Below are 21,384 nucleotides of genomic sequence, written 5' to 3'. Positions count from 1 at the left end.
TGAAAATGAGTTGCTGTTGAGGCTTAGTCATTCTCTCCTGCCTCCACTCCCCACATCTTTGAGAAGTTGAGAAACTAGTGTTTGAGGTTTGATTTAAAAAACCTCTGCTCTTCAGTTAACGCCTTTCAACATGTGCAATGATAGTTTACAACACAACTGTTTAGCTGTGTGCCTTATCTGTGACTATGCAGGCAGTAGTTGATGAGTCCTTTAGCTGAAATTCTGGACAAGAGGTGGGTTTTCTACCAAGTTTTAAGAACATTTCTGGTTCAGTTTGGGGTTAAATCCTCAAGCCAGGTGGCTAGGATCTGTGCCTAGGGATAATTTTTCCCCTTAGAGAATAGACTTCTTTTTTTTTAAGCTGTAAATGCTATTTTTTTCCACCAACGAGCAATGCTATTGTCTAATAACCTTCCTTTGTTGGAAGTTAGCAATATTTGCATCCTCTTACGTTCACATTGTCCAGCATTGCACAGGAATGGACTTCCTATTTGGCCAGGGCAGAGGAGGGGAGAAGAAATCATTTCAAATCCTCCTTTTGAGTAGATGCAGCTGTGTATTCCATTTAGGTGTGTGCATGCCCAGCTCACTGGTGCTGGAGAATTTTTTCTAGCAATGCCCGTAAGAGGCAACACTCGTGTCTCATGGCCATAGCTTCTTCCCTGGCTTCGTGAGGTGGCACTGCCTCAGGCCCCTTTCAGTTCCTTCTTACCATTCATGGCTGGAGTCGGAGCTCTGTGTGGTTCTTCACCTCACAATTCCCCTTTGACTTAGTTGTATATAGTTAGTACCCTTAGTAACAGTATTAGTAGTTAGCTTCATTGTTTTCCCTGGTATTGCCCTCGCCAGGGTTAAAACATTGTCGTGTGTGTGGGTGACCCCCAACAATGACCCTCTCCCAAGGTGCTCTGCTTAGGTGAGGCTCACATCAAAGAGTGGCATTCAATCTGTGAATGTTCATGAAATGGGTGGCTAGAGACCATCGCCTAAAGCAGCACCTTCTCAAGCCGGCCCCAAGGCCTGTTTTGGCACTGTGGGTTTGTCATGCAGAATCACCATTTGCAGTACACATTGTGTCCTTCCTTTTGCTCTCTCTTCTGCCCTCTGAATTTTTACCAAATGTACCGTCATGGTGAAGGCGTACCTCAGGAAGAAGGGAATCCACAACTTCCTGTATCTGGATTACTGGTTCCTAAAGGACAGGTCCAGAAAAGAAGTTCTCTTTCACGTACATGTTACACTGCACTTACTTGACGTCTGGAACTCATCCTAAACACTGGGAGATCAACACTTGTCCCCACTCAGAAAATTGAGTTCTCTGGGGCCTTAACAGACTCTACAAGTTCGGAAGTGTTTTTACCAGTGGACTGCTTTCAGATGATTCACTGACTTTGTCTTGGTCTGTAGTCTCAGCCTTCCATGACAGTTCAAATGTGCCTAAGGCTCTTAGGCCACATATCCAGATACACATAAGTGGTTTGGCTCACAAGGATGTGTCTGCACTATTCAAATGTGGCTCAGGATAGTTTACCTTCCAACTCTTCACCCCTGAGACAGTTTGCTCTGCCTCCCTGCTGGACTCCTTGCAGCGGCGGATGGTTCAGAGGAATGTATGTCAGGGCGTTCCCTTCATCTGGCCTTTACCAACCAGGACAGTTATCTCTGATGCCTCCCTGATGGGTTGGGGAGCACACCTGGGGTTACTGAAAGTTCAGGGTCTTTGGTTGGACCAGGAAGCTTCATTTCACTATTTGAGACTGCATCAGGGGCTGAGTGGTTCACATATTTACTGACAATACCACCGTGATGTATTATGTGAACACTCCAGGATGCTCTTCCAAGAGGCAATCAAGCTGTGGCAGTTCTTCATTGAGGAGAGTATCACTCTGATAGCCAATCACTTGCCTGGGGTCCAAAATAATCTCACAGAACATCTCAGCAGCAATTTTGACCTGAGTCGTGAGTGGTCTCTGAAGCCCAGTGCTTTGCGAGTCATATTCGCAGCTTGGGTCATCCTGATGATTCACCTGTTTGCTACAAAGGACAACAGGAAATGCCATCTGTTCTGCAACTGAGAGAGCCTCAGTTCAGGCTCATTGTCCAATGCCTTCCACCTCAGCTGACAATTGGCTCTCCTATGCACTTTTCCTCCAAGTCCAATTATTCCACGGCTCATTTCTGAGATGAAAGCAAATCAGGCCAAGCTCATCCTCATTGCTCTGGCATGGTCGAGATAGTGCTGGTTTTCTGACTTCTCATGTTGTCAGTTCAGCCTCCTGTACCTCTTTTTCTCTAGCCCGACCTGCTCACACGGGATCATGATCACATTTTGCATCCTGTGCTCAGCTCCCTGCATTTCGATGTGTGGCTGCTCTGTGGGTGAATGAGAAGGGTGTTTGGCAGTTGTTTGACAAGTGCTCCTCAACAGCAGAAAGCCCTCTACCAGAATGGCCTCTTCAGCAGAATGGAAGTAGTTTTCAATGTGTTTGTTGGCCCATGAAGTTCAGCCAATGCTGGCTTGTGTCCAGGATATCTTGGAGTATTTGCTGAGTATTTGCAGAGTATTTGCTGCACCTTATGCTTAGCTCATTGATGGTGCATCGGGCTGCAATTTCAGCGTTTCATCCTTCCATTTATGGAAGACCGGTATTTTCCAGTGCTATGGTAGCAAGATTCTTAAAAGAGCTTCTTCGTCTCCATCCACTGGTGCAGGACCTTAATACAGTCTTAGTGGCTCTGATGGGACCTCTGTTCAAGCCTTTGGCATCTTGTCTCTTTCCCCTATTCTGTCAAAAAACTGCATTCCTGGTGATGATAACATCAGCAAGGAGAGTCTGTGAATTGCAGGCTTTGATGGCAGAGCCTCCTTCCATGCAACTCTCCAAAGACACAGTGAAGTTGCGGTCACACCTGAAATTTGTGGCTAAAGCAGTCTCTCAGTTTCATTTGAACCAGGAGCTATATTTGCTTGTGTTCTTTCCTAAATCACATTCATTTCTGGAGGAGCAGCGCCTTCACACATTAGATGTCAGATGATGGCTAGCCTTCTATCTGGACAGGACTAAACCCTTTCATGTTTCACCTCATCTGTTTGTGTCATATGCAGATCATATGAAGGGATAGGTGGTCTCTTCACAGATGGTCTCTAAATGGATAACTTCCTGTATCAAGGCTGCACACGAAATACCTTTGACTATGCCCCCTCAACAGATGCAAGCTCATTCTATGAGAGCGCAAGCTACGTCAATGACATTCTTAAGTGATGTCTCAGCATTGGACATGTGCAGGGATGCACGTGTTTGTTGATTACATTTTTTTATCAACCTTTATGCCATTACTGCAGCATCCAGAGTAGATGCAAACTTTGGGAAGGCAGACCTGCAATCCTTGTTTAAATCAATTCTGAGCCCCACCCCCTATGGGTACTGCTTGTGAGTCACCCCAGTGGAATACACAGCTGCATCTACATGAAGAAGAAACAGTTACTTACTATAACTGGTTCTTTGAGATGTGATGCAGACATGTATTCCTGACTGTGATGGGTTTCCCCCAGAGTGCCACCTGGAACTGGGGTACTACTGAGCCCTGTGACTTACCAGCCTGGGCTCCCTCTCACACTGTGCTGCTGTGACAAGCTGTATACCGCTCCAGGTCTTACACTCCCCCTAGCATTCACACAGGCAGGGACACACCCAGCTGCAGTTGCATGAAAGCTCTAGCCAGCCACTGCATGAAACAACAATAGAGAGGCTACAGCCAAGATAACCCCAGCTCCCCAGACACGCACCCCCACTCTGGAGTATAAACCCAAAATTATACCATCTTCCACTGCACAGGGATTTGTACAATGTAAACTCATAAATAGTTCGCCCCTCCTTCGATGTGGAGAAGAATATGCAACAAGCATGTGTTAACCAAGCTGAGATTTTCCCCATACACTTCAAAGGCATACTGATTTAGATAAAGCAAAAAACAAGTTTATTAAATAAAAAAGGTAGATTTTAATTGATTATAAGAGATAGCAAACAGACCAAAGTAGATTACCAGGAAAGTAAACAAAACACAAACTAAACCTAAAATATTAGGTAGATTGGATATAAATTATCAATTTCTCACCCTGGCTGATGATACAAGCAGTCCACCAGGTTTCCATACACAGGCTAGAAATCCTTTTAGTCTGGGACCAGTACTTCCCCTAGTTCAGCCTTTGTTCCTAAGGTGTTTTCAGGAGTTCTCTTGTGTTGAGAATGCGGCCCCTAGACAGGGGTGAAAGTAAGTTAGAGGACTTACCGGTACGCCGGAGACCTGAGCAGGGGAGTGGCCTCAACTGGAAGAGGCGTGGCCTTAATCAGAAGAGGCAGGGCCTTAAATTCCTGGGCCCTTTAAATCTTGATTTAAAGGGCCCAGGGCTCCAGCTGCAGTAGTGGTTGCTGGGAGCCCGGGGCCCTTTAAATCACCCCCGAGCTACCAGCTGCAGAGGCAGCTGGGAGTCCCAGGGCTCGGGGGCGATTTAAAGGGTCCAGGGCTCCAGCTGCTGCTACTGCAGCGGAGCCCAGGGCCCTTTAAATCACTGAAGAGCCCTGGGGGCTCCCGACTACCACCGCTACCCTGGGGCTCGGGCAGCAGGGCTCAGGCGGGGATTTAAAGGACCAGGGCAGTAATGGCAGCTGGAGCTCCGGGGCCCTTTAAATCCCCACCACAGGCCTGCCACCACTACCCCAGGGCTTTAAATTGCTGTCTGGGAAAGCTGGTCCTCGTACGGCGCACCGGCTTACTTTCACCTCTGCCACTAGATGATGTCACACCTCACCTTATATAGCTTTACCATAGGGCAGGAACGGTTTGTTTCAAAACACAGTTCCCAGTCCAGCTTGTGGAAAAATACAGGTACCCAAATGGAGCTCAGGATCATGTGGTCTGGTCACATGCCCTTGCAGAGTCATAGTAGCCATTACTTACAAGCTGACTGAAACATTCACAAGAAGGCTAAGCTCTCCCATAGTCCATTGTCTTTGCTGATGGGCCGTCAGCACTGTCTGGCTTCTTCATTGTTGTACCTGAAAGGCTAGTTGTGGATGTCACCCAGAATAAACACATTTGAAATACAGATACATAGTTAATATTCATAACTTCAGATTCAAAAATGATACATGCATACAAGTAGGATAATCATATTCAGCAAATCATAACTTTTCCATGGCACCTTAGATGACATAACTTATAGCAGATGCATCATAATTATGTTATAATCATATCACAATCATACTATTATGAAGAATATGGGGTGCAGTGGCACATTAACCCACTCTTTGTCCCTTCTGCATCAGAATTTGGTCTCTGTCGGGGTGTTTGGTGTGAAGGAACTCGGGGGCATTGAGGCAGTGCCATCTCATATAGCCCGGGGAGGGGCTAGGGCCATGAGGCATGGGTGCCGCCCCTCTACAGGTACTGCTAGGCAAAATTCTCTGGCTCCAGTGCGCTAGGTGTGCATATACCTAAGTGGAATAAACATCTGCATCACATCTCAAAGAACCACAGTTACAGTAAGTAACCATTTATATTCTCTGTTGCAGCAGTTCTCAGACACTGGTCTGTGGAGAGCTGGCTGGTCACATGATACTGGCTCTTCCCCTTATTTTCATTTGCTAAACTGCATTAAGTTAGCTGATAATACATTATTTTACTTATCCAGGTGAACCATTGCAGTAGTTATGCACTTGTGAGAGGGAAAGCAGGTGGTGTGCATAAACACTTCCTTTCTTATTAACATGTGGCGCATATTAAACTTCTTTACAGTATCACAGTTAGCTTCAAAGGTGGCAGACTGATTCACTTGAATTGTGCTTTTTTTTCCCACCAAACAGTTTTTCTTTTCTCCTCCCCTTTTATCAGTCTGTCTAAGCAGTCACTGTAAGGGGTGCTAGTCACTGGGATCCCAACACCAGCGGGCAAGTACCTGTATTTTTTATTCTAGTGGTAGCTGAGAGACTGAGGTGCTGAAGCATGACATGGGGATAGTTGGAATGCTGGAGAGTTGGGAGGAGAAGGGGGAAACCAAATAACTGCACTTGAAGTTGTCAGGGAAATAATTCACTGTAATATTTTGTTCCACATGTCCAACTATGAGGTATCTTTAAGAAGGGAGGTCTTTCTCCACAGCTGGTATGACCTTTGAGGTCCAAGTTCACTGAAGGCTACAGTCTTTCTCTTGGGCTACAGGTGAACTTGCAGGAAGGAGTGAGATGGTTCATTCCTCGTTTCTAGACTATTCCCCTCCCCAGATATTATTTATTTGATTAGTGCTGACGAAGTGTGTGGGGATATTGAGTACACACACACATATTCCCCTACCCTCAAGGAGATTGACTGGGATGCTGAGCTAGCATAAAGTCCTGCCTGCCCATGCAGATCCCTTTGCAGGATTGGACCCTACCACAGACACACAAATTGGGAAGCACTGGGACATGAGTGGGAGGGTTGGTTGGCTTAATGACTTGGGGTTTTTACATCATAAACTCACCTCTGGGACTTATGGGAGAAGTGGTTTTTAAGAGGAACTTAAATAATGGGAGGATTGTGCGTTCACCTAAATACATACTGCCAAAGTGCTTTGCTCTGTATAGGAGCCATGTGCCTCTCAGGAAAAGAAAAGTCAACCTAATACCAGAGAGGTAACATCTCTAATTTTCAAAAATTACACCTATACATTATGAAAACCATTGTTTCAGTTTCTTCAGTGTGTGTCATGGTATTTGTAGTGAATATCCACATAGTGTTTTCTGTCATCCAGAGATGGGAAAATGTCAGTACTTGACATAATTACAGCCCAATAAAACCATGAAATGATTTAATACCCAGCATTGTTATTCAACATCAGTGGCTGTCCCAGAATAAAAATGGAATGTATTTTTGGTAACTGAGGAACAGCAAGTGCTGGATGGTTGAAAATAGATGTCATATGATACCAGTTATAGCCTGGTGAAACTTAGCAGACCTGGGAAACTTCAAAGAGCAAGCCAAAATGGAGGGCAATTCTATACTCCATGCTTTTAACAACATCTATTTTGCAATCTTTGCTTTATTTTGCTTCAAGCTTTTAATTAAGATTTCTTTGGCTCTGCTGACCCACTTCTATATTGTTAAAGGCAACAGAAAAGAGGCTGCCAGGATAGCAGAAGAGATCTATGGAATAGCGCCAGGTAAAATGTTAATTATGGGCACTAACGAATTGAGCTGTGTTCTAAGTTTTATGCCTTGAGAAATTAGATTTTAACCACTGTGCAAAATATGACTCTCTATCAGTTAGCCAGCTTGACTGTGAACAACACTTGTTTAAGTATAGTAAATATAGAATAATAGTAAAGTAAATAAAGAAGTTTGCTTTGGGAAGCAAAGAACTTGTCAGAGTCAACTGTGTGAGTGACAAGGGTTTTACTATGTATCCTAGTTTACAACCAGAGAGCATTTAGGGAAGAGGTTTAGACTGTGGGTTTTCTGAAGAAAGATACCAGGAAGGGTGTAATTAATGCCTGACTAAATCTAAGTCTAGTGTCCATGTTCTTTTGAACCAGACCATAAAAAAGAGCATAGCTAAAATTCCTGTGAGACCAAAAGTATGGAAATGACTATACGTAATGGGCCTCCAAAGAATCATTTTCCCATTTGTTTCTTTCCAAGTACTGTTTCTACAGACTTAAACGAATTTGTCACAATAGTGCATTGATAGGAATTAACACAAAAGTAACGCTTCTAATTAAAAAACAGCAACGAGGAGTCCTTGTAGCCCAAATGAATTTGTTAGTCTCTAACGTGCTACAAGGACTCCTCATTGGTTTTTTGTTGACCCAGACTAACATGGCTAGCACTCTGAAACCTGTCACTTTTAATTAAAGTGTGTTATGGCTTTAAAAATAACTGCTAACCAGTAATTGATTTCCTAATTAAATCATAAAGACACAGTATTTAGTGACATCATTCTTATTAGGGGCTAGACTCTGAGACTCTTACTCAGGATGTGTATATATACACATATTCTATTCAGCCTGAGGCAGACACCTGACATGGAAAACTTCAGTCTTACTCTATGAGTGGTCCTATGGAAGCGAGAGGAACTATTTGCAGTGTAAGAGGACAACTCATTGTAAGAGTATCAGAATCTGGGCCAAAGTGAAGATTCAGCAACTTATTACCAAGCTCATATAAAGCAGACTAAATAGTTATTTATCCCCATCTCTGCAATGTGTTAGAATCTATCGTATGGTTTATTAGAAAAGAGTGCTGTTAATTTATTGACTAAGTACTTATTACATATGCCTTAATTTAAATTTCGTGAAATATTTGATAATTGGCTTTTCCCACCTGTATACAGATTCTTTATCTAAGTGCATACAAAGTTACCAGGACTCCATCATATGTTTATCTGCAGGTTGCCATTTGCAAATAGCCATCAAGGATAATCTTTCAAAACAAAAGGTCATGTGATGTTGTTGCCTGGGCACTAGATTGGATTACAGATACAGTGTCACAGCCTAAAGTAAAAGCAATGTTGAGAGAAGCAGCAGCCGAGCTGCTTAAATTATCTGTAGAAACTTAGAAAGGACATAAAATTTCAGACATGCCTTTGGTAACCGGCGAGTTAAGAGACGCCCTTTATGGGAACTACATTTGCCACACGTTTCAGGGAGGTATGTTGCTGTAGCTGACATGGAAATATGTGTGTGCATTCTCATGGTGAGAAGAGTGCCTGCTTTATGTAACATGAAGTGTGTAAATATATACATACAGTATAGACGTGTGTGAAATGTTTGTATATGCAGCACAGTGTGTGTGTGTGTGTTAGGTTAATTAGAGCTGGGGGTGGAAGCACCGTCTATTATTAAGGTTGCTGGTTGCTTCCCATTATATAACTTTGCCAAAGTTTTAACTGTTCAGACTGAAATTTTTCATGTCAGGTGTCTGCCTCAGGATGAATAGAGTATGTGTACATATACATACATAACTTGCAGCCAAAACGTTTCAGCATTTTCTGAGAGCAAGGCTAGGGAAAAATCCATTGTTCTGCCTGTGTTCAAAAATTTGGGTGGCCTTTTATTTGAGAAGAACTAGTGCTCCCACACTTTGGAGCAAGGACTCGCAATCTGGCAGGATGGTCCTTTGTATCCTTTTGCCATTCCTGTGAAAGTCTGCCCAAATTTGGCATTGTAACCTTGCCACTGCAGACTCGGTTGGGACTGGTGACTGAAACTGAGGGCTGGGAGCTTGTCTCTTCTGTGCTCAATGGGTATGTCTACTCTGCAATTAAAAATCTATGGCTGGCTTGTGGCAGCTGACTTGAGCTCACAGGGCTCAGGCTTAGGGGCTATTTAACGGCAGTGTAGACATTTGGGCTCAGGCTGGAGCTTGACCTGTGAGGCGGGAGGATCCTAGAGCTCAGGCTGCAGCCCAAGCCCAATGTCTACACTGCAATATAACAGCCCCGTAGCTCAAGCTCTGCAAGCCTGAGTCAGCTGGCACAGGCCAGCAACAGGTGTCTAACTGCAGTGTAGACATACCCTTAGTGGCCTTCTGCTGGGCTCAGGCAACATGGAGGGGGAAGCTGCCTGATTGAAATGCAGAGCGGATGAGATGAGAGACAGCTCTGGGTAGGGAGGCAGAGAATAGATTGGGAAATACGGAAAAAATGTGGTTCTGATGAGAACTGGACTGAAACCAAATTTCAAAATGTCAAAATTTCCCACAAATCTGAGATTTCTGCCAGCTCTAATTGTGAGGCAGTTTGGTTTTAGATGCTAAACTGTGGCCAGTAAATTCTCTCTGCCTGAATCACTAAAGCTAAAATAACTTTTGTAATGATCTGCTTGGCTGAACATGTATAAATCTGTTGGTAGCAGCTCTATTGAAGTGGGACCAAAAATGGGTGGGGGGAAGACAAACTAAGACAAAGTAGCCAGCATTGAGAAGTTTGTTGTTCAAAATGATGTAGAAAAGCAGGAATCAAGCACCTGGCAGAGTGTATTTTTTCATGTTCCTCTGAAATCTTCAAGTGAGGAAGAGAAAAAAAAATACTATTATCTGCTAATGTGTATAAGTGGGAAAGGTAGACACATTTATAGTATGTATTAGTTTCAGAGAAAAAATTGTGGGGGACAAATTAGAATTGGCTTGATGTACATGTCACCCCCAAAGCTCAGCTAGTGTTTGCATGCAATACATCTCATAACAAAGTGAAAACAAACCCATAGAGCAAATTTGTGACAAAATTTAAGTTACCCAATAAAGCCTGTGGCCAAGATATCTTTAAAAAAAAAAAGGTGCAGGATTTTGAAGATTGTCCCAGAGAGTCTCAATGACATTGTACTGCTAACTCACATCGGTACTTTTAAAAATCCCTGCCATAAGGCTTTACTTAGGTTTCTAAATAAGTGACCTGATTTTCAGAAACGTTGGGTGTGCAGCAGTTCCCACTGAAATCAATTTTTGTAGGCAATCTCACTTTGTTGGTTTCAGGCCAGCACTGACACAGCTTGAACAATCGTCCCAAATAGATAAGGGGGGGATGTGTGTAATAATTTGTCTTGTGATTTTTTTGGAACTGTTTGTATCTTGATGTCTCTGTGCCTTTGCAATGCCTTTGAATGAACTCTTGGGCTGTTTTAGGTTCATGGGCAGATCGATCTCCTCTTCATGAAGCTGCTTTCCAAGGGCGCCTGCTATCTTTGAAAACGTTGATTGCACAGGTAAGAAACCAAAAATAAATAAATAAAAGGTTAGGTAGGCCTCAGGATTTTTTTGGTTAGATCTTAACCATGAATGATGTGATAGATTATAGTGGGCACTCTAAGACATAGAGTTAGGGTTCTAAATAAAAAGATATACTGGACACATTTTGTCATATTAAATGTTGGGGGTAAGCTCAAAACAAAGGCCACAGATCACACTGAGTTATAATAAGCAAACATGATCTTTGGGTTTGTTTTCAAAGGCAAACAATACAAACAGGCTTCAAAGGACTTGAATATAAAGATACCAAAATTATTTATCCTGTATTAATGATCAGGTATTACACTTCTGTACAAATGTGTATGTTGCCTTATAAAACAGAGCCAGACATGTTCCCTGCCACAGAGCAGCTTACAAGCTCCCTCAAGTCCTGTGAGGTGCTGTACGGCCTCCACACCCACTGAAGCCACAGATCCAGATGGGCAAAAGTGGGGAGGAAAAAAGGATCAAGGAGAACAAGAGGAGAAAGGGGATAGTGGATAGGTCCGAGGAGCAGATTATAGTTAGAAACTCTAGGAGAACAATTAACCAAAATGCAACCTGGAAGGATAACACATTGGTTCTCCCTTCCTGAAAATGATCTGCTACCAAGGAGATGGTCCATTGAGTCCAAGTGCAGTCTATTTTGTCATAATACAGATGTAGGATTCCAAGCAGTGGGAAACATTTAAAATCTTTTAGCAAAGGCAGCCAGTGTTCACTGTTTGGTCACGACTTGGATTAATTGTGCTGGTCTCTGGGACTTAGTGGATGCTGTAGTGGAAGAAAAGAAAATTTTCCTTTTTCTGCACAGCAGTAGGTTTCAAAAATTATTTATGTTCTGATCTATCAGAGTCAAAGGCAATGTCTATACTCCAGGCGTTGTGATTCCCTGCCCACTACCACCTACTCATGGCAGCTTGAGGAGAAATGGTCTTCGTATGAATAGCAGTGTAGCATGGGAAGTGGGAGCTGTGGCCTGGCTTAGCTGAGCCATGTACAAACCAGCTTGAACTCATGGATATGTACTCCATCTGTGCTGCTGCGACTATACTGTTGATGCTTGCACTGTCTCCCTCAAGCTAGCGTGAGAAAGTCTACACAAGCTGGGAATCACCCCTTGCTCAAAGTGTAGACATTGCCAAAGTGTGACATCAGTCACTGGTGCTCAAGATTCATCTCTTCATTCTTTATTTCTCCCGGGGCTGTCCAACTCTTTCTGTGACGAGGGCCATAAGACATTTTGAATTATGGTTTACGGGCCAGACCAACAAAGTTAGGGCCATATCCCACCATTGATCCACAACAAAACAACAGTGGTATTTACAATGATGAAGGGTAAAACATGACCATGATGCAGTAACTAAACTCTTAGTACCTTAACTGAAGTAATTTCATTCAGATCACGCACTAAGAAAAATGATGCACAATGCCTCATTGCTTTGTCTGTCTTTTGTTTGGTCATTTACGTGCATTTATTCAATTTGTATGCATACGTGCACAGACACTGTCTTGTGGTGACTGCGAATTGCAAGCTTAAGTAATTTGAAAAACTATTTTTTTAAATTCACACCATAAGGCTTAAGAGTTAGCTCTCGGTTTTGATGAATGGGGGGAGTTCACTTTGCTTAGAGCTGTTCTTTCAGGATGTCCATAGATTTAGGAAGACAACAGACTGGACTTCTACATAAAGTGCTTCCGCCGACGTACATGGGCTGAAATTGTGGAAAAGCAGCATCACTTGCCCCATAACCACAGCCGTGCAGAACACAATGCCATCCACAGCTTCAGAAACAGCTCTGACATCATAATCAAAAAGGCTGACAAAGGAGGTGCTGTCGTCATCATGAATAGGTCGAAATATGAACAAGAGGCTGCTAGGCAGCTCTCCAACATCACTTTCTACAAGCCATTACCCTCTGATCCCACTGAGGGTTACCAAAAGAAACTACATCATTTGCTCAAGAAACTCCCTGAAAAAGCACAAGAACAAATCTGCACAGACACGCCCCTGGAACCCGACCTGGGATATTCTATCTACTACCCAAGATCCAAAAACCTGGAAATCCTGGATGCCCCATCATCTCAGGCATTGGCATCCTGACAGCAGGATTGTCTGGCTATGTAGACTCCCTCCTCAGGCCCTACGCTACCAGCACTCCCAGCTATCTTTGAGACACCACTGACTTCCTGAGGAAACTACAATCCATCGGTGATCTTCCTGAAAACACCATCCTGGCCACTATGTATGTAGAAGCCCTCTACAACAACATTCCACACAAAGATGGACTACAAGCCGTCAGGAACAGTATCCCCGATAATGTCACGGCTAACCTGGTGGCTGAACTTTGTGACTTTGTCCTTACCCATAACTATTTCACATTTGGGGACAATGTATACCTTCAAATCAGCGGCACTGTCATGGGTACCTGCATGGCCCCACAGTATGCCAACATTTTTATGGCTGACTTAGAACAACGCTTCCTCAGCTCTCGTCCCCTAACGCCCCTACTCTACTTGCGCTACACTGATGACATCTTCATCATTTGGACCCATGGAAAAGAAGCCCTTGAGGAATTCCACCATGATTTCAACAATTTCCATCCCACCATCAACCTCAGCCTGGACCAGTCCACACAAGAAATCCACTTCCTGGACACTACAGTGTTAATAAGCGATGGTCACATAAACACAACCCTATACTGGAAACCTACTGACCGCTATTCCTACCTACATGCCTCCAGCTTTCATCCAGACCACACCACACCACATGATCCATTGTCTACAGCCAAGCTCTACGATACAACCGCATTTGCTCCAACCCCTCAGACAGAGACAAACACCTACAAGATCTCTATCATGCATTCTCATAACTACAGTACCCACCTGCTGAAGTGAAGAAACAGATTGACAGAGCCAGAAGAGTACCCAGAAGTCACCTACTACAGGACAGGCCCAACAAAGAAAATAACACAACGCCACTAGCCATCACCTTCAGCCCCCAACTAAAACCTCTCCAACGCATCATCAAGGATCTACAACCTATCCTGAAGGATGACCCATCACTCTCACAGATCTTGGGAGACAGGCCAGTCCTTGCTTACACACAGCCCCCAAACCTGAAACAAATACTCACCAGCAACCACACACCACACAACAGAACCACTAACCCAGGAACCTATCCTTGCAACAAAGCCCGTTGCCAACTGTGTCCACATATCTATTCAGGGGACACCATCATAGGGCGTAATCACATCAGCCACACTATCAGATGCTCGTTCACCTGCACATCTACCAATGTGATATATGCCAGCAATGCCCCTCTGCCATTTACATTGGTCAAACTGGACAGTCTCTACGTAAAAGAATAAATGGACACAAATCAGACATCAAGAATTATAACATTCAAAAACCAGTTGGAGAACACTTCAATCTCTTTGGTCACTCGATTACAGACCTAAAAGTTGCAATTCTTCAATAAAAAGACTTCAAAACCAGACTCCAACGAGAGACTGCCGAATTGGAATCAATTTGCAAACTGGATACAATTAACTTAGGCTTGAATAGAGACTGGGAGTGGATGGGTCATTAAACAAAGTAAAACTATTTCCCCTTGTTTATTCCCCCCCCCCCCACACACACACACTGTTCCTCAGACGTTCTTGTCAACTGCTGGAAATGGCCCACCTTGATTATCACTACAAAAGGTTTCCCCGCCCCTGCCCCCCCCGCTCTCCTGCTGGTAATAGCTCACCTTAAGTGATCAGTCTCGTTACAGTGTGTATGGTAACATCCATTGTTTCTTGTTCTGTGTGTATATACATCTCCTCAGTGTATTTTCCACTGAATGCATCCGATGAAGTGACCTGTAGCCCACGAAAGCTTATGCTCTAATAAATTTGTTAGTCTCTAAGGTGCCACAAGTACTCCTTTTCTTTTTGCGAATACAGACTAACATGGCTGCTACTCTGCATCAGTTACATTCAATTCACATTTGGAAGGATTTTTTCACTGCCATAAAGTCTCAAAACTTTTCTCTCAATGAATGGTTGAATTCTGAGGAATTGGAATTTGTCATATGAGTCATATAAATACTTTTAGGAAGCCAGATCCTGCCTGTGAGCTAATGTATTTTATGCCTCTGATATGTTACAAGACATCTCTCTCTCAGTGATCTCTACAGAAAGTAGAAAATAGGAGATGCTCCGGGGCCACTGTACCAACTGTCAAGGACAAAAGGTGGCCTTAATTTATTACAGAGTACTCCATAGAACAGCCCATAAGAGCGGCCATACTGGGTCAGACCAAAGGTCCATCTAGCCCAGTAACCTGTGTTCCAACGGTGGCTAATACCAGGTACCCCAAAGGAAATGAACAGAACACGTAATCATCAAGTGATCCGCCCCCTGTTGCCCACTCCCAGCTTTTGGCAAACAGAGGCTCGGGACACCATCCCTGCCCATCTTTGCTAATAGCCACTGATGGATCTATCCACCAGGAACTTATCGAGTTCTTTTTTGAACCCTGTTATAGTCTTGGCCTTAACAACATCCTCCGTCAAAGAGTTCCACAGGTTGACTGTGCATTGTGTGAAGAAATAGAATAATAGAATATCAGGGTTGGAAGGGACTTCAGGAGGTCATCTAGTCCAACCCCCTGCTCAAAGCAGGACCAATCCGCAACTAAAGCATCCCAACCAGGGCTTTGTCAAGCTTAACCTTAAAAACCTCTAAGGAAGGAGAGACCACAACCTCCCTATACTTCCTTTTGTTTGGTTTAAACCTGCTGCCTATCAATTTCATTTGGTGGCCCCTAGTTCTTGTGTTATAAGAAGGAGTAAATAACATTCTTATTGACTTTCTCCACACCGGGCATGATTTGATAGACCTCTATCACGTCCCCCCTTAGTCGTCTCTTTTCTAAGGTGAAAAGTCCCAGTCTTATTAATCTCTCCTCAGATGGAAGCTGTTCCATACCCCTAATAATTTTTGTTGCCCTTTTCTGAACCTTTTCCAATTCCAAAAGCTCTGAACCCCTGCAAGGGGAGAAGGTCCCAGAGTCCAGGCTCCAGCCCAAATGGGAACCTCTACATTGCTCTTAGTTCTCGATCATTCTTTACCAACCCTCCAACTTCAAGTAATTTTTAAGGTAGGAGGGAAAAGTACATTGTGGAGGGGGAAATGAAGGGTGCAAGTGATAAGGAATATGGCTCACTTGTTCAGCTCTCTCTTTCTGGCTCTAGTTTTTCAGGTTGCCATGATGATCATATGGTACTATATTGAAGAAGTGCTGTTGGACTGCAGCTGTGAACATGATTTTTTTTACCTTAGATATGCGGAAATATGGATTTACTTAATGGCACTTCTTTAAAACATGCAGCAATTTCACAAATAAAAACACATAGCACATAGTTTAAAACAAACACAATTTTCTCCCTGCGGGGAGGAATGAAGAAAGAACAACCCATGACTGATGCTAAGCACATGACTTGATGCGTCATTGGAAGCTACTCAAATACTACAGAAATAGGTGAAGTGCCAGAACGTGAATAGAACAGAATCCGCATGCCTAGTCCCTGGTGCATCATTATACTTGTAGTACTTGAAGTGTTCTTGGTACTTTGCAGAATATAGAAAAATCACAGTACCCGATTTGCAGAACTTTACAACCTAAGTTTATAGGAATAGGGATGATGGAAGAAAAGGAGATGGGAATCATGGGATTACTTTTTTTTAATCTATGGTTGCATCTCTAATCTGATTCTGCATGCCTTGAAGCCAGTGGTGAGCTGGAGCCGGTTCGCTGGAACTGGTTGTTAAATTTAGAAGCCCTTTTAGACCTGGTTGGGACAACCGGTTCTAAAAGGGCTTCTAAATTTAACAACTGGCCAAAAGTGGTGCGTTAGGTGCCGACTCCGTGGGTGCTCCAGGGCTGGAGCACCCATGGGGAAAATTTGGTGGGTGCAGAGCACCCACCGGCAGCTCCCCACCCAGCCCCAGCTTACCTCGGCTCTGCGTCCGCCTCCTCCCCTGAATGCGCCGCCCCGCTCTGCTTCTCTGCCCCCTCCCCCAGCTTCCCACGAATCAGCTGTTCGCGCAGGAAGCCTGGGAGGGCTGAGAAGCAGGCAGCGGCTTCCCGCTCAGGCTCAGGGAGGCGGAGGCAGAGCGGAGGTGAGCTGCAGCAAGGGGCGCGAGGAGGGCCGCCCGCACTGCAGCAGGTAACCCGAGGGGGGCGCGCAGGGGAACCACTCCTGGCCCCAGCTCGCCTCCGCCTCGCTGGGCCTGAGTGCGAAGCTGCCTCCTGCTTCTCAGCCCTCCCAGGCTTCCCGCGCAAACAGCTGATTCACGGGAAATGGGGGGGGAAAGGGGGACGGAGAAGCAGAGCAGGGCGGTGTGTTCAGGGGCAGAGACGGAGGCGAGCTGGGGCCGGGCGCAGGGTGGGGAGCTGCTGGTGGGTGCTCTGCACCCACCAAATTTTTCCTGTGGGTGCTCCAGCCCCGAAGCACCCACGGAGTGGGCGCCTAAGGTGCCACTTTTGATGTGGGGGGAGCGGTCGCTCCCCCTGCTCCCCCCCAACTATGCTACCCCCCCCTCTAGGAGCCAGAGGCACCTGCTGGATGCTTCCTGGGAGCTGCCCCAGGTAAGCACTGCCAGGACTCCCCATCATGCCCCCCGGCAGGTCCCTCTGGCTCTTAGGGGCGGGGTGGGCACCCACTATGGTGGCCCACGAGACCCTCCTGCCTGGTTCTGGGGGCAGTCAGGGGACAGGGGAAGGGGTGAATGGGGCAGGGGTCCTGGGGGGGCATCAAGGAACACGGGGGGTTGGATGGGGCAGAAGTCCTGGGGGCCGGGGGTGGGCCACAACCCCCTCGTGGGGTGAGGAGGGAACCAGTTGTTAAGGTTTTGGCAGCTCATCACTGCTGGAAGCCATTGATTTCAGCAATGCAGGACTGGACTTCCAGTTGGTAAAGCTAGTCAAGGGAGTAATCACTGAAGGGAGCGGAATGGGGTTGATCCACAGCAGCAAGATGAATTATGGGGTAAAGCTGCGCATGCTATAGCATAGGCATTGCTCACTGTTGTCAAGCTGCCTATGCAGTTTGCCTTGACGTTCAAATTAAACAGGTATCTTTACTTTAAAAGAAATCCAAACACTTTTTTTTAAGATGTGGTTTCAAAGATGAAGTCACTTACTGACCTAAGACCACAAGTACCATGGAAAGTCAGTGGAACTTGTCCACTTAAATCACTTAGGTGCTTTAAAAACTCCTACCTGTCAAGGCCGGGAAGCTAAGGGCCAGATTTTCAAGAGTTCAGCACCCACCCAGTTCTTGTTGAGGCACCTAAATAAGTGGCTGGATTTTCAAAGAAGTTTGGCAAAGTTATGATCAACTGTTTCTTCTGATAGGAAGGGCTGGACACCATTATCTAAAGTCAGGGCTACTAGTTCTTAGTTTAAGCATTTTTTTACTGATGAAATTGATTACTTGAGTTTTCAATAGGTGGGGTATGTTTCCTTTCACTGGATTACTGTTTTCATGTGTTAGGTGTATATATATCTAACTCCGGTGTATTGCTTTAATGCTGTATCACTACCTCCATTTCTTTTCTTCACACAAAGGATTTGTACAGCACCTTTCCTTCCTATGGCGGGGGGCGGGGCGGGGGGTATATTGTGCAGTGAATGCACTCCTACTGTAAAGCTATAAAATAGAGTAATTTTAGGAAGGTCACATCAGGTGCAAAAGGAATATTGAGCTTCATGTTAGAATCATAGAATCATAGAATATCAGGGTTGGAAGGGACCTCAGGAGGTCATCTAGTCCAACCCCCTGCTCAAAGCAGGACCAATCCCCAATTAAATCATCCCAGCCAGGGCTTTGTCAAGCCTGACCTTAAAAACTTCTAAGGAAGGAGATTCTACCACCTCCCTAGGTAACGCATTCCAGTGTTTCACCACTCTCCTAGTGAAAAAGTTTTTCCTAATATCCAACCTAAACCTCCCCCACTGCAACTTGAGACCATTACTCCTAGTTAAAAGCAGCTATCAAATCCCCCCTCATTCTTCTCTTCTGTAGACTAAATGATCCCAGTTCCCTCAGCCTCTCCTCATAAGTCACGTGTTCCAGACCCCTAATCATTTTTGTTGCCCTTTGCTGGACTCTCTCCAATTTATTCACATCCTTCTTGTAGTGTGGGGCCCAAAACTGGACACAGTACTCCAGATGAGGCCTCACCAATGTCGAATAGAGGGGGACGATCATGTCCCTCGATCTGCTCGCTATGCCCCTACTTATACATCCCAAAATGCCATTGGCCTTCTTGGCAACAAGGGCACACTGCTGACTCATATCCAGCTTCTCGTCCACTGTCACCCCTAGGTCCTTTTCCGCAGAACTGCTGCCTAGCCATTCGGTCCCTAATTCTCTTACATGTTTCCCTCATATGGACATGAGCCAGCAAAGCGTTTAATTTTAAGAGAATTGTTTATTTAAAAATATTCACTTCCTCTAGTTTAAATTGTTGAGCTAGGGGGTATTGTGACTGTTTTTAATGCTTGTCGTATCAGTTGGTTGTGACTGGCTACTTTCACAGCACTGAATTGTCCAGAAATATTTATTCCCATGTATAATATTTGCTGCTACAAAGGAAAAAAACACCGCCACCATCTTGTGAACTGCCTGGGGGAGGAGGGGGGAAGCATCTAGACCCGAGCATGATATACTTACAGATACTGCATTTGGAACGTCAGAGTTTGGATTATGTTCCAGAGAACTGATTTCCAATGTACATGTGCATGAATTCTTACTTGTCATTTGATGGAACTATAGTCTGGAAGACGTACACCAAAGTCCCAGTCATGTTTGGAGCCAGCCATATTTGCGCTGCTTTTCCCCCTGTGAGTGTTTGCATGGCTGGTTTCAGTTCATACAGCTGTTAATGGAACACTTATAAAGCGTGTTTGCTATTCAGTATTCTTTACTCCTCTTTAATCAGGTTGATAAACAACCAGGGAGAAGAAACAGCACCACGTGACTCAGGAAACAAATCACACTCCTGGTCAGAGTGCTCATTTTGCGGATAAAAAATGTAGCTTATGATCACAGGCACCTTTTCATATCTGGGAATAGGGAAATTAATCTCAGTGACCGGAGGCCAAAGACATACAGTGTCTCTCCTGCAATCTACCATGAATTATGAAGCAACACAGATAAGCATCACTCAGTTTCTTTACCTTTTGCTTTAAATCCCTACAAGTAGTGATGGATGCAAGAGCTGCAGTATCAGAGTTATTGTCTGAGCCAGGTGTGTTCCAGGGCAACTCTCATGGACTTCGGTAGGAATTTAGCCAGAGCAAGGACTGTAGATTTGACAGCTATGTAACTCCTGCCTGGAATGAACTCCAGGAATGATGTTTGCATTGCTTGGTTTTTGTTTGTTTTTCACATCTTTGCTTTGAATTCTAGGGTTTCAATGTGAACATTGTAACCATAGATCGGGTTTCTGCTCTCCACGAGGCCTGCCTGGGTGGCCATGTCGCTTGTGCAAAAGTCTTACTGGAGAACGGTGCTCAAGTGAGTACGGGCATATAAACGAGGCCAACACTTCCCTGTGACGTGATCGGTACCGTGGTGACACAACTGGCATTAGCAGGGATTCCCAAGAGACATACATGTATTGGATGCTTCTCACTCTGTGAGTGTGTGTGTGTGTGTGTGTGAGAGAGAGAGAGAGAGAGAGAGAGAGAGAGAAATTCTGGCCACAAAAGGGGACAATATTTTGCTTTCACTAATAATAAATTACTTACATTTCTGTAGTGGTAGCTTTTCTCCTGAAGGGCCCCATGTTTTTACAGCTTGGTGGCTGTTTTGATCGCAGACATATTCCTTTGTTTTTCTTCTCTGAAACTTCACTGTGATCAGTGCGGGAAAATTAGACCAAGCTAACTGTTATGATGCTGAGTTATGCTTTGCGTTCCAGAATGGTTGCTGGAATTGCTCCAAGTTTTCTGAGATAGTTTGGGATTTACACATACAGGGGCTTAAGAAATGAAACATTTTGTCTAATAAAAGAGCAACTTTTCTCCACATTGGACCTAATATAAAAATATATTTAAAAATGAAATATGGGAATATAATGAAATCTATGGGAATTTATTACATTGGGTCTGCTTACAGGTTCCCCTGATTACTATGCTGAACAATTTACATGTGGAGTGGCAAGAAATCAAACAAGAGCAGTCCAACAGTTGATGTATTCATTAGCAGAGAAGAATATGATTATAGAATAACTATACTTTTAATAACTTTTAAGCCCCTAGACAGGAAAAACAAACCTTGATCTTCATATTACTCAGTTTCAGGTTGTTTTTGAAATTACCCAGTTTAAAAAAAATTGAAGTGTATTGATCACACATCTTTTTAGCTCCTAGAAAGTCATAAATCTGAACTATCAATTGTCACTGTCAGTAAGTAATCCTTATTGTTCAACTTTTCCCATTCTTCATTGCTATATACAGTCTCAGTTAGTCAGTGGCTTTTCCTTTACATAAATTAATAGTCACGGACACAAGAAGCTGTGTCCCTTTCTCTTTCCTTTCTTCAGCACTGTGATCTTTTTCATTTTC

The 21,384-nt window shown here is 44.3% G+C and overlaps 1 protein-coding gene across 2 annotated transcripts in view; it reads left to right on the top strand.

Moving 5' to 3' along the window:
- The first annotated feature begins 7,021 nt into the window (after window positions 1–7,021).
- The window catches only part of ASB11 (ankyrin repeat and SOCS box containing 11), a 38,495-nt gene continuing 24,132 nt past the window's right edge, over window positions 7,022–21,384 (top strand). Inside the window, exons 1-3 of one of the 2 annotated variants that reach the window (XM_073355563.1) lie at window positions 7,022–7,199; window positions 10,657–10,736; window positions 20,276–20,332. In XM_073355563.1, coding sequence (XP_073211664.1) covers window positions 7,022–7,199; window positions 10,657–10,736; window positions 20,276–20,332 — 315 coding nt within the window. Of the gene's footprint in view, window positions 7,200–10,656; window positions 10,737–20,224; window positions 20,333–21,384 lie in introns of both variants that reach the window. The other variant, XM_073355554.1, reaches the window with a different exon arrangement.

The sequence above is a fragment of the Lepidochelys kempii genome, chromosome 1 (genome assembly GCF_965140285.1).
Source record: "Lepidochelys kempii isolate rLepKem1 chromosome 1, rLepKem1.hap1, whole genome shotgun sequence".
Lineage (NCBI taxonomy): Eukaryota > Metazoa > Chordata > Testudines > Cheloniidae > Lepidochelys > Lepidochelys kempii.
This window is presented reverse-complemented; position numbering and strand designations above follow the sequence as displayed.